The sequence below is a fragment of the Moschus berezovskii genome, chromosome 12 (assembly GCF_049115385.1).
Source record: "Moschus berezovskii isolate FMDL1 chromosome 12, NW_MosBer_1.0, whole genome shotgun sequence".
NCBI lineage: Eukaryota > Metazoa > Chordata > Mammalia > Artiodactyla > Moschidae > Moschus > Moschus berezovskii.
Window position 1 is genome coordinate 60,791,725 of NC_142471.1, and position 12,668 is coordinate 60,804,392.

The 12,668-nt window shown below is 45.6% G+C and overlaps 1 protein-coding gene across 2 annotated transcripts in view; it reads left to right on the forward strand.

Moving 5' to 3' along the window:
- The window catches only part of PDE6C (phosphodiesterase 6C), a 51,771-nt gene that overhangs the window by 16,185 nt on the left and 22,918 nt on the right, over window positions 1-12,668 (forward strand). For both annotated transcript variants that reach the window (XM_088842144.1, XM_055425058.2), the window contains exons 8-11: window positions 735-782; window positions 5,721-5,870; window positions 6,449-6,592; window positions 7,738-7,806. In XM_088842144.1, the coding sequence (XP_088698270.1) occupies window positions 735-782; window positions 5,721-5,870; window positions 6,449-6,592; window positions 7,738-7,806 (411 nt within the window). The remainder of the gene's footprint in view (window positions 1-734; window positions 783-5,720; window positions 5,871-6,448; window positions 6,593-7,737; window positions 7,807-12,668) is intronic.

Genomic DNA, 12,668 nt, shown 5'->3' on the forward strand with positions numbered 1-12,668 from the left:
ACGCCATCCAATGGTTTACTTAGTGAATGAGAAGCCAACGGTTACCCACCCAGGTCCTCCGGCTCTTTAATCAATCCCAGTTGGTCAGAGGCCAGAGGAGGACTTCAGGCAAGGCTTTATTGGCACTCCTATTGAGGGCAGGAGGGAACAAAAACAAGAAACAGGTTGCTCCCTGGGTGGGGCAAGCTGGTGCCTTACTTGGGGTGAGGTCAGTGGCAACCCATCCAGTGTTCTTGCCTGGAGAATCCCAGGGACGGGGGAGCCTGGTGGGCTGCCGTCTATGGGGTCACACAGAGTCGGACACGACTGAAGCGACTTAGCAGCAGTAGGGGCGAATTGGTGGGTTGGGCAAGAGGGTCCGCCCACCCCCTTGGCTGTGCTGTGTGCCGAGGTCAGTGCTTTTGCTCCCCACACCTCAGAAAAGGCCGTTGGTTTGTAATGTTTTTTGTATCTTACTGTCTACATTTTGCCCCCACTGGGTGTGCATGCAGTTATTTTTAGCCCCTTAGAGTTTCTCTGTATTCTGTGGCTGGAGGGGACGTCTTCGCAGACGTAAGCACTCTGGTGAAGGGCCAATGCCCATCTGTCTCAACTTCAGCGTGTTGTTAGCTCGTTTGGTCTCGCCAGACCCAGAGTGAACAATGCGCTTGCGAGCGCTGGAGGCCTAGGGAGGAATCCCTTGCTCCCACGTCCTTTCTCCTGGTCTGTGTTTAATGGCTCCGTTTGCTTTCCAGATCTGCAACATGCTGAACGCCCCGGCGGATGAATACTTCACGTTTCAGGTAACCGCCCTTTGCTACACACCCCACCCCCGTCGTGCAGGGAGCAGGGGCGGCACTGGACCCCCCAGAGTCTGCCTGGTTCCTGGGGGTGACCAAGAAGCACACACAGGGCTTATGTCCTGCTCACCCTGGCTGGCCACCACATAGCAGGTTCTTCAGGCAAAAAAGAAGAAGGGGAGAAGAGAAAGGGGGATGAGAGAAGGAGGCAGGGTGTTTGTCTCTCTGGCATTGGTGTGTGTCGGGGGGTGGGGGGACTGTCACTTCTCCGTTCTCTCCCATCCCGGGTCATCTAGTGGTCTGGACACAGCACAGGTGCTCAGTAAATGGTCCCCACCTGAGTGATTGGCTGAAAACATCGTACCACCTGGATTCCGCCCTCTACAGGTTTCTCAGACCCTTTCCAGCTGCTTATGGCTGCTGTTAGGAGGAAAAGACGGAGAAGGCAATGGCAAGCCACTCCAGTACTCTTGCCTAGAAAATCCCATGGATGGAGGAGCCTGGTAGGCTGCAGTCTGTGGGGTCGCTAAGGGTCGGACACGACTGAGCGACTTCACTTTCACTTTTCACTTTCACACATTGGAGAAGGAAATGGCAACCCACTCCAGTATTCTTGCCTGGAGAATCCCAAGGACGGGGGAGCCTGGTGGGCCTCCGTCTGTGGGGTCACACAGAATCGGACACGACTGAAGTGACTTAGCAGCAGCAGCAGGAGGAAAAGAAGCTTCCTGTTGGGTTCTTAGGGGCTCCCCATGCTATCAGACCCTTGATTTTAATTTTTGCTCCTTCATCATCCAGAGATGCCCATCCCTACCTGTCCCCTCTGTCACCCCCTCCCCACTGACCACTGGGACAGCCTGGCTTCTGGCCCCACAGCCTCTCCTTTTCTTTTAGCCCCTGCTGTTCTGTGTTCTGTTTTAACAAGCATGTCTGGTTGGAGACCTGTCTAGTCAGGAATAAAGACAGCCTTCCCAGTGGGGACCACCAGCGGCTGTGCTCCTATCTACCCAGACACGCCCACAGAGCCCCCTCTCTGCCCACACCAGGGTGAAGGCGACCTGGGGTGGGGGGCAGAGGGTGGGGGTTGTTTCCTCAGCAGCAGAAGTGTCCAGGCCAGAAGAACCTGTGGCCACTCACTCAGTTTCAGGGCAGGTTTCCCTCTGTTCTCTCCACTCATCCTTCTGCCCGATGACATGGAAACACACAGACACCATACTCAGGCCATCATGCAGTTGTGAAAGAGTTAGCAGGGCCGAAGGGCATTCCTAGGACCCATGGTGCTGTTTGGAGGAGTCTGGCGTCTCCCAGGAACTGGCCTGTGTTAGCGTCCCAGGGCCAGGAAGTGGAGCCTCTGCCCTAACAGTGGATTTCTGAGCCCAGCAGCCATTGGGTGGTCATCCTTCCCACAATCAGAGAGCTGAGAAGTGTGTTTTCACAGGCACTCCACTGATGTTTCTTGTGGAAGCTGGGAAATTGCTATGGGCTGGAGGTTTACCCTAGGTGAGTGCCCAGCCTCCTCTGAACCATCAGAGCCCTTGTTCCAGCTCCTTCCTCCGTGTAGCCGAAGGCCTGAGTGTGACCACACTGTGCCCAGCCCTGGCCCCTCTGTTTATGGTAATTGCATGCCAGGAAAGGGCGCACAGGCAGGAAGAAGGGGACATGGACTCTGTAAGGTGTCTGAACCTTAAGCAGTCACTGTCTGGACAGGGAGGGCAGGAGCTGGCCCAGAAGAACCAAGCTGCATTCTGAGGTGTGAGGGCCTGTGCTTTCTGGGGGCTTCATGTGGATTCCATGGGAGTAGCCATACAAGGGCTCTGATGGTTCAGAGGAAGTTGAGCACTCACCTGGGGTAAACCTCCAGTCCATAGGAATTTCCCACTTTCCCAAGAAACATCAGTGGAGTGCCCATGAAAACAGGCTTCTTGGGCCTCTGACTGTGGGAAGGATGACCGTCCAATGGCTGCTGGGCTCAGAAATCCACTGTTACGGCGGAGGCTCCACTTCCAGGCCCTGGGATACTAACACAGGCCAGTTCCTGGGAGATTCCAGACTCCTCCAACCAGTACCATGGGTCCTAGGAATGCCCTTCAGCCCTGCTAACTCTTTCAGAACTGCACTGTGGCTGGAGACACTCCACCCAGCCCTCCATCCATCCATCCCTCCATCCTTGGACTGAGGTCAGGACTGCATCTTGGGGTGCTCTCAACCTCCCTTTCCATTTCCCCATTTTTGCATCATCCCAAAGAGCAGACTTAGGAAAGGGCGCCCCTTCTCCCCAAGCCTGCACCCTACCCGGCCTCCCCTTCTCTCTCCTTCTGCACACACCCACCTCCATCCTCACTGGTCCGTCTTGCACCTGAGAAGTGTAACGGAAAAACCAATGATTCAAAGTGAACTACGGTCAGAGCAAACCTGCAAAGGCAGTGGTTCTCAAACTATGTTCCTTGGTGGCATGATGTATTAGCTTCCTGTTGCTGCCATGACAATGACTACTCAGTGACTTAAAGTGACACAACTGAGTTATCTTACAGTTCTAGAGTCAGAGGTCTAATATGGGTTACACTGGGCAAAATTCAAGGTATTGGCAGGACTGACTTCCTTACTAAAGGACCTGGGGGAGAACCTGCCTCCTTGTCTTTCCCAGCTGCTAGAGGCAGCCTTGGCTCCTGGTGCCCTTCCACTTTCAAAACTAGCTTCGCATTGCCCTGACCTTGCCACTGTTGTCATATGTCCTTCTCTGATTTTTGACCCTGACTCTCTTTTCTACTTGTAAGGATCCTTGTGATTACATTGTGTCTACCTGGAAAATCCAGGATAATTTCCCTATTTTAAGATCAGCTGACTAATAATCTTAATTCCATCTGCTAGTTTAATATTCCTTCCACATAAAGTAACTTGTTCACAGATTCCAGGCATTGGCAAGTAGACATCTTCGAGGTGTTCCTTGAAGTGAAGTAGGGGCTTCTTCCTTTAATATCAATTAAAGTGATCCCAATTCATAGAAGAAAAAGGGCATAGAATTTTCTCAGTCTTAAATTTTTGTCCTACTTTTCTTAAGTGTTAAGTTCCTCCTATCACTTTTCTGTGAGCAAGCTCTAATTTAATAGCAAGACACATGAACGTGAACAGGTAATGAATACGTACTGAAAAACGGAGGCAGTAATACTTATTTTGGAAGCTTTAAAAAATATATGTACACCCAGGTGCTTATGGTTGTGAGGTTATTTTGCACACAGGTAATAACACATTCAGTTATTGATTTTGTCTCTGATCTGTGTGAGGGTATAAGTATATAAATGTTTCATAGCATTTTCCAAAACTGAAAATTTTGAGAATGACTGTGGACTACTTTTTTCCCCCAGAGCTTCGACCATTAGGAAGCATGAATTGAGGCTTGGTTTCTTTGCTTCTCATTCCAAGTATAAAGAATTGGAGAAGGAAATGGCAACCCACTCCAGTATTCTTGCCTGGAGAATCCTGGGAACAGAGGAGCCTGGTGGGCTGCTGTCTATGGGGTCGCACAGAGTTGGACACGACAGTAGCGACTTAGCAGCAGCAGCAGCATAAAGAGGAGCGCTTCAGCTAATAAGCAGTTGTTTATTGAGCATCCCTTATATGCCCAGCACTGTCCCGTTAACTTAGGTAAAATTCAACAGTTTATGGAACTGCTCTTTGGTAAGATTAGAAAATAGCCTCAGAGACAAAAACCAACAGTTCAGAGCATTTGGAAAGTACCTAAATTGTATGATCCAGGGTAAAAGTGCTGATGGAATTCTGAAAAAGGAAACTTCCACGTGGGTGAAAGCTAGAGAAGCCTTCCTGGGAGAGGCAAGACTTCACCTGCACCTCTGAGGATGAATAAACAAGCTGAGAGCAGGCAGAAGAAGGAGCAGTGTGGTGTGTTGGGGGCTTGGCTGTCTTTGCTTTGCTGTGTACTGTGCAGGTGCCACACGGTGGTTTTCAGATTTCCGAGGACTTCAGAATCACCTGGGAAGCTTATTTAAGACACGATTCCGGAGATTTATGGAATAGGCTAAAAAAGAAAAATCTGTTGCCCTTGATTCTTGGCCGACACTTTGAGAAGCACTCCTGAACTTCTGTGTGTGCGTCCCCTAACAAACTGTTATCTCGAGGTTGGGGACTGTGACTTCATCTCTGCACCTCAGAAGCTAACCCAGGTCCTGAAACATCACGGGACTTGACAGACGTTTACTAAATGGAACCACGCCACAGAACAAAGGATGATCTTGGTGGATCAGTTGGGAAAACAGAAACCACATTAGGTGTTTCAACAGAATTTAAGGAATTAGCTAGATAGGTATTGGAGGACAGAAAAAGTGACCAGGGAACACTGAGGTAATAGAGGTAAATGCTTCTCATCCTAGGGCTGGGAAGGGGATCGAAGAGAAGAGGGTAGGGTTGTCACAATACAGACACTTGGTTCTAGGATACTTAGTCAAATCTACAAGAGTGCTTTTATGACTGTATAGTTCTAGCCATGTTCTGTCACAGCCTAGGAATTGTTCATCTAACACCCCCAAATTATTCTTTTATCTAAATTGAAAGCAACCTAAGTGGGGGATAACAAGGGGATGGCTATAATGGGGTAGTGCAAGTGAGCCCAGTAGTGATGGATTAATTCTGTCAATTCCAGGAATATTGTACATAGCTACATATGTGATGAATTTGCATAAAAACAGCCCTCCACACCCCCATGCATGCACAAATACATATAAATCTGGTTAAACTTGAATAAGCTCCATGGATCATACCAATATGTATTCCCTGGTTTTGCTAGTGTACCATAGTGGCACAAGATGAAGAAAACTGGTTAAAGGGCACATGGGATTTCTCTGTACGTTTCTCTTGCCACATCCTGTGAATATATAGTAATTTCAAAATAAAAAGTTGAAAAGTAACCTGTGTCTTTTTTGTTTGTAGAAAGGACCTGTAGATGAAACTGGCTGGGTCATTAAAAATGTCTTGTCCCTGCCTATTGTCAACAAAAAAGAAGACATCGTGGGCGTAGCTACATTTTACAACAGGAAGGATGGAAAGCCTTTTGATGAATATGATGAGCACATCGCTGAGGTGAGTGCAATTATAAAATAATGAGGGAGATGAAATTCATGAATAGAGGATGCATAATTGTTATTCTGGAAAGATGTTTCCAAAGCGTAATTAAGATATGAGTCACACATGGTTGCTGTCAATATGTTGTTATTGTGTCATTTCTGTTTTCTGGTTTCCATAAAACTGCACTGTTTTCTACCAAAGTGTGAATGTTTGACTTAATCAAAATTCTTTCCAGTACTAGGAAACTGGGGAAAAGGTTTCTCTCTCTTTTTCTCCTCACTCTCTTTTTTTTCTCCCTCTCCTTCTTGCTGTCACCCCCAGCCTTCTCTGATTCAAGTCATGCTTTATCTGACTGGATTTTGATCATCCCCTCCTCTAACAAAATATTCGTGTGCATGAAGCACTTCAAAAACAAGGGCTTAGCCAATTTTATTGTCTGGGGTTGACTATTAGTATTTTTTTCTTAGATTAAAACAAGAAACTGGGTTTTTGATGGGGGAAGAGAGATTGATGGATAGGAAAGCATGCAGACTGTTGCCTCCAAATCAATTTTCCTTTAATTTTGGATTTGAATCACACTTTATCAATTTCAGACTCTCACACAGTTTCTTGGATGGTCTCTCTTAAATACTGACACCTATGAGAAAATGAATAAGCTGGAGAACAGAAAGGACATAGCCCAAGAAATGCTCATGAACCATACCAAGGCTACACCTGATGAAATCAAGTCTATTTTGGTAAGTGAGGAATTCAGTCCTATGGAGATTAGATACTGTTTAACCATGGCTTCTGGAATTCACCTAAAGTACCCAGAGGTCTGACAGAGGAGAATAAGTTTAGTCCTGGGCTGAGGAGGGGGAAACAGAGAAGGAGGGGTCAGGGAGAATTTGGGTGGTTCACAGTACACAGACCCTTACTGAATGTCCAGGCTGCTTGGTTGGAACAGCTCTTTGTTTAAAATAGCTCTGTAGGAGCTGGAATAGTTAGGTCTAGATTGGAGTATTAGCACAGAAAAAAATATTTCCAGGGGGGGAAATGTCAGCTGTTGGCCATGTAATACTCTATAACAACCGTAACCTCTCAGTTGTATTTGACAATAAGCATCTATTTCTCAGGCATTTGTGGGTTGACCAGGCTTCAGCTGATCTTGGTTGGGCTGTAAGATGTGCATTTGGTTGGCTCTCTGCATCTGTCATCCTTGATCAGCAGCTACCTGATAGATGTTCTTCTCATGGTGATGACAAGTGCCAGACCGCAAGCCCAGCTGTGCAAGCTCATTTCAAGTCTTCCCTCATATCACATTCATTAAAATTTTCAGTGTACAAACATGACCAAATCAGTGTCATGGATGATTGGGGAACCAGTAGATATTTGCTAGAAGTGTTCTAATCACCACTAAACGAAGGGGAAATATCACACACCCATGATCTCTATTCCTTTATTTCCCTAGCTTTCAAAGTATGTGTGGTATAGTTTTCCTGGGGTGTTTTTGTTTGTTTTTTGCTGGGTGGTTTGAGATGTAAAAGAAATTTGATTTGAGAATTCGATATGTTGAAGATGAAAATGTCTGGGGAAATGCAGGGCAATTGCTATAAACTAATAGAAAAACAGATGCAAACCACTCATTTTTCTCGCCTATGTGTGAACTGTCAATGTCTCCTTCCCTCTCTCTCTTTGAGACAGCTTGTCTTACATTTTGGAGGATAAGAAAGATTAATTGTTTTTTAGAGAAAATTCTACATAAGTGCTATAGACCTTTGTATGGCACGTTGTCATGGGACTCATTCGAGCATGCTTTATTTTAACTGATTTTAAGAGTAAAGTAATCACATAGAAATCGACTTTATAGGAATTTCACACTTCCTTTGCTTTTACATTTTAGAAATTTAAAGAGAAGTTAAATATAGATGTAATTGAAGACTGTGAAGAAAAACAGCTTGTCACAATTTTGGTAAGTGTTTTACTTCTATCCTTAATGCCTTTTAAATAAAATATGGTTCCCTGCTTTTCTTCCTTTGTTCCCCACAGTGCAATCCACAAAGGTAAGTTAGAATCACAGCTAATCTAGACCACTGCACCAGAGAGTTCAGGCACAGACTCTAGGGGATAGCATGGCCTGATTTATTTTAATAGCTTTGGATTACACCATGGCCACCCTTGAAGACATGGTAGAATTACAGATAGACCCTTAGAGGCACCATTATTATTTCTGTCATCTCTAGCTTCTCTTCTGGATCCTGGAGGAATTCTTTCTTTCCTATTGTTGCCATTGGGTCACCCCTATTATATCTAGTTGAAATAACTTATCTTCCAGTCACTAATCCTGTATTTTGTATCTACTATTTAAACTCACCCACATTTTCTTCAGTCAACTGTTAAACCCATGAGGTAAGTTTTTAATTTCAGAGCCTCTCCTCTAGAACTTCAGTTCTAGGAAGTATGCTGCTACTGCTAAGTCACTTCAGTCGTGTCCGACTCTGCATGACCCCATAGACGGAAGCCCACCAGGCTCCCCCTTCCCTGGGATTCTCCAGGCAAGAACGCTGGAGTGGGTTGCCATTATTAACTTTTTTTTTTGAAGATTTCAGCTCTATGCTGAAACTTTCTGTCATTTTATCTACTTTCTCTCTCTTTTTGTCAATCTTCTTAAATTTATTCATCATAGTGATTTTAAATTCTCAATTTAAATTCTCAAGACACCTATATGTCTGATTCTACTGTCTATTTTTACTTTTGAGTTTTACTCATTTGATCATTTTAAGGCTTACTTCATATTTTTTCATTGAGAATCAGACATTGTAGATAAAAACTTGGAGGGGCTCTGGGTGATGTTCTCTTTCTCTTCAGAGGGTTAGATTTTCTTCTGGTGGGTGAAGGAGCTGGTTTTAGAGTTTGTTAGGGATGGCCTGTGTTAGGTTTGCCCTTGCTACTCAGGTACACTCTTTATTTCTAGAAGGTGGCCCTCCTGGGATCCCAACTAAAAGCCTGGGATATTTACCAAGGCCCCTGGACCTTTGAATTTCAGAGGCTTGAATACAATCTGTTTGAAATTGGAGTAATGTCACATTTGTTTTCCGCCCTAACTACCCTATCCTGGTTTCTACTGCCTCTTTCCAATCTGTGTTCTTTTTTTCTGAGCTAAGATTTACTGAATATCTCACCTTCCCCATCCCCATCTTTTATGAGCTCTGTCTTCCCGTCCTGGTCCTTGGTTGTACCACCACAGAGCCAGTGGCCTTTGACCTCTATGTTTTGACACCTTGCCTATTTTCATGTCACCTGAGTCTCTTCCTCCTTCTCTCACTCTCTTTGACTTAACTTCTTTTTTTTCTCTTTTTTTTTTATTATTTTTTTTCAACTTAACTTCTGAGCACTTTCTTCTCACACATAGTCCAGAAGATGACCCTTCCTTCTGCGCATTTGCCCCCAACAAAACTCATCTTCTTTGTAAAACAAAGCTTTAATTGATATTCATGACATGTTAGAAATTTTCTAGTTCTCTGTTTAGAGGAGGGAAGGGCCTTATGATGGAAAAGCAATAAAATGGGCAAAGAATCAGTAGCTCTAGAACAAAATGGCTTATTTTGAATATAAGATATGCTCTAAAGCTTATCCTAAATCATTGCTGCATGTAACTTAAGAAATAAACACAGATTTCAGAGGGGTTCTCTGAAACTACCTTGGCATAATTTCCAAGCAGCATAAATATATATATGCATCTTTGTGACCCCATGGACTATACAGTTCATGGAATTCTCCAGGCCAGAATATTGGAGTAGGTAGCCTTTCCCTTCTCCAGGGGATCTTCCCAACCCAGGGATCAAAACCAGGTCTTTCGCATTGCAGGCAGATTCTTTACCAGCTGAGCCACAAGGGAAGCCCAAGAATACTGGAGTGGGTAGCCTATCCCTTCTCCAGCAGATCCTCTCAACCCAGGAGTTGAACTGGGGTCTCTTGCATTATAGGTGGATTCTTTACCAGCTGAGCTATCAGGAAAGCCCAACTTAAGAAATAAACACGTATTTCAGAGGGGTACTCTGAAACTATCTTGGCATAATTTCCAAGTGGCCTAAATATATATGCATCTTCACTTACCATGATTTTCTCCAGGGATACACTTTAATTCTTGGTTCAGAGAAGGCGTGGCCCTCTTTTATAGGTGTAACAGCAGGGGCGTGTGGCTGTGCTGGTAAGGACTGAGGAAGCAACACTGCCACTCGGGCAGAGGAAGTGTGGAGGGTTGGCCCCCTTCTTCCCCCTGTGTCCTGGGACATTTCAGGGCACTCACAGATGCCCTGCAGCTCCTGTTTACCAGACCATAGAGGATGTAGAGAGAACATCCCAGAGAAGTACCTCATTCACTCCTCCTCCATTGAGTTTTTTTCATTCATTCACTAATTATTGAGATGCACTATGATACAAGAAACTGTTAAGTCCCAAGGGCAAAAGATAAAGTGGTCTGGTTCTTACCTGGCTCAAGAAACCCCTTGTTTATTAGAGAGACAAAAAATACAAGCAATGACACTGCCTTGAATGGACAGGTTCATAGAGCGTGAGCACCAAGGGCCCTGGGGAGGCCAAAGGTCTGATTCTCCTCACAGAAGGTGACAGAGCATAAGATGAAGGCCATGGCGTGTGGGCCAGAAGGGGAAGCAGGAGCTGAGGGGGCAGAGAGTGATGATGGGGGCTTGGAGATGAGAAGGGAAAGCAGGACAGTCCAGGCCAGGGTAGGGGGACACAGAGCACATTAGGGAGACCGAAGACAGCTGGTGTGGCCAGAGCCCCAGCGAGTGGAAGATGGGGGCAGCCTGTGAGGCCTGGCAGGGAGGTGAAGCAAGACCACACATGGCAGCCTGGCACGCTGGGACCCGGGACATGACCTGATCAGATGGTCAGGGGTCTCTCTGGGGCAGAGGGAGCGAGCTAGCCTGGATACAGGAGGCCAGTGGGGCCGTGTTACAGTCACATACAGTTCCAGAGAGGGTGACTTCTCTCAGTCATGCTCACCGCCTCCCATTCTCAATCTCAGCTGTGGGTTCCATCAAAGAGGAGAAAACCAGCCTTTGGTGCTGGAGTTCCTACTTCTCAGACCCAGCAAAAGCCTTTATTTCTATCAGCCTCTCTGCATCACTGTTGTGACTGCTGTTCTTCAAAGCCTGTGATTTCTGTATTATCAGATCAGATCAGATCAGATCAGTCGCTCAGTTGTGTCTGACTCTTCGCGACCCCATGAATCACATCACGCCAGGCCTCCCTGTCCATCACAAACTCCCGGAGTACACTCAAACTCATGTCCACAGAGTCGGTGATGCCATCCAGCCATCTCATTCTCCGTCGTCCCCTTCTCCTCCCGCCCCCAACCTTTCCCAGCATCAGAGTCTTTTCCAGTGAGTCAATTCGTCGCATGAGGTGGCCAAAGTATTGCATTTTCAGCTTTAGCATCAGTCCCTCCAATGAACATCCAGGATTGATCTCCTTTAGAATGGACTGGTTGGATCTCCTTGCAGTACAAGGGACTCTCAAGAGTCTTCTCCAACACTACAGTTCAAAAGCATCGATTCTTCGGCGATCAGCCTTCTTCACAGTCCAACTCTCACATCCATACATGACCATGGGAAAGACCATAGCCTTGACTAGACGGACCTTTGTTGGCAAAGTAATGTCTCTGCTTTTTAATATACTATCTAGGTTGGTCATAACTTTCCTTCCAAGGAGTAAGCGTCTTTTAATTTCCTGGCTGCAATCAGCATCTGCAGTGATTTTGGAGCCCAAAAAAACAAAGTCTGACACTGTTTCCACTGTTTTTCCATCTATTTCCCATGAAGTGATGGGACCAGATGCCATGATCTTTGTTTTCTGAATGTTGAGCTTCAAGCCAACCTTTTCACTCTCCTCTTTCACTTTCATCAAGAGGCTTTTGAGTTCCTCTTCACTTTCTGCCATAAGGATAGTGTCATCTGCATATCTGAGGTTATTGATATTTCTCCCAGCAATCTTGATTCCAGCCTGTGCTTCTTCCAGCCCAGCGTTCCTCATGATGTACTCTGCATAGAAGTTAAATAAGCAAGGTGACAATATACAACCTTGACGTACACCTTTTCCTATTTGGAACCAGTCTGTTGTTCCATGTCCAGTTCTAACTGTTGCTTCCTGACCTGCATACAGGTTTCTCAAGAGGCAGGTCAGGTGGTCTGGGATTCCCATCTCTTTCAGAATGTTCCACAGTTTATTGTGATCCACACAGTCAAAGGCTTTGGCATAGTCAATGAAGCAGAAATAGATGTTTTTCTGAAACTCTCTTGCTTTCTCCATGATCCAGCGGATGTTGGCAATTTGATCTCTGGTGCCTCTGCCTTTTCTATGGTTTGCCTATAACTGCATATTGGGCCTGGGAGTTATAATTCTGAGAACTTCTTACTTTGTTTCCTGCTGAAAATGCACACTTACACGTTAGTGTGACTGACCCTGTAATGCTATAAAAAACATTTTCACATTTGATCTTTACATAATACTCTGAGAACAGCAGGGCAGAGGTGACTTCCAGCAGGGAGGTTCTGTGGCATGGGGCACCCCTCACTGCACCCCACAGTTCTTGGTCTGATTTTTACATGTGCTTATTTTCCATTTTTCCCCACAAGAACGTGCATTTCAGGGAGTAGTGACATTGTTTTATCCATAATGCCTAAAAAAAAATAGGAACCAATAAATGTCTGTTGAATGATTAAAAATGAACAAAAGGTAAAAAGAGCCCCCATGGGCAAGGAATCTGGGAGGTTCTGGACAGAGAGAAAGTGATGAGAAGGAGGAACAGTG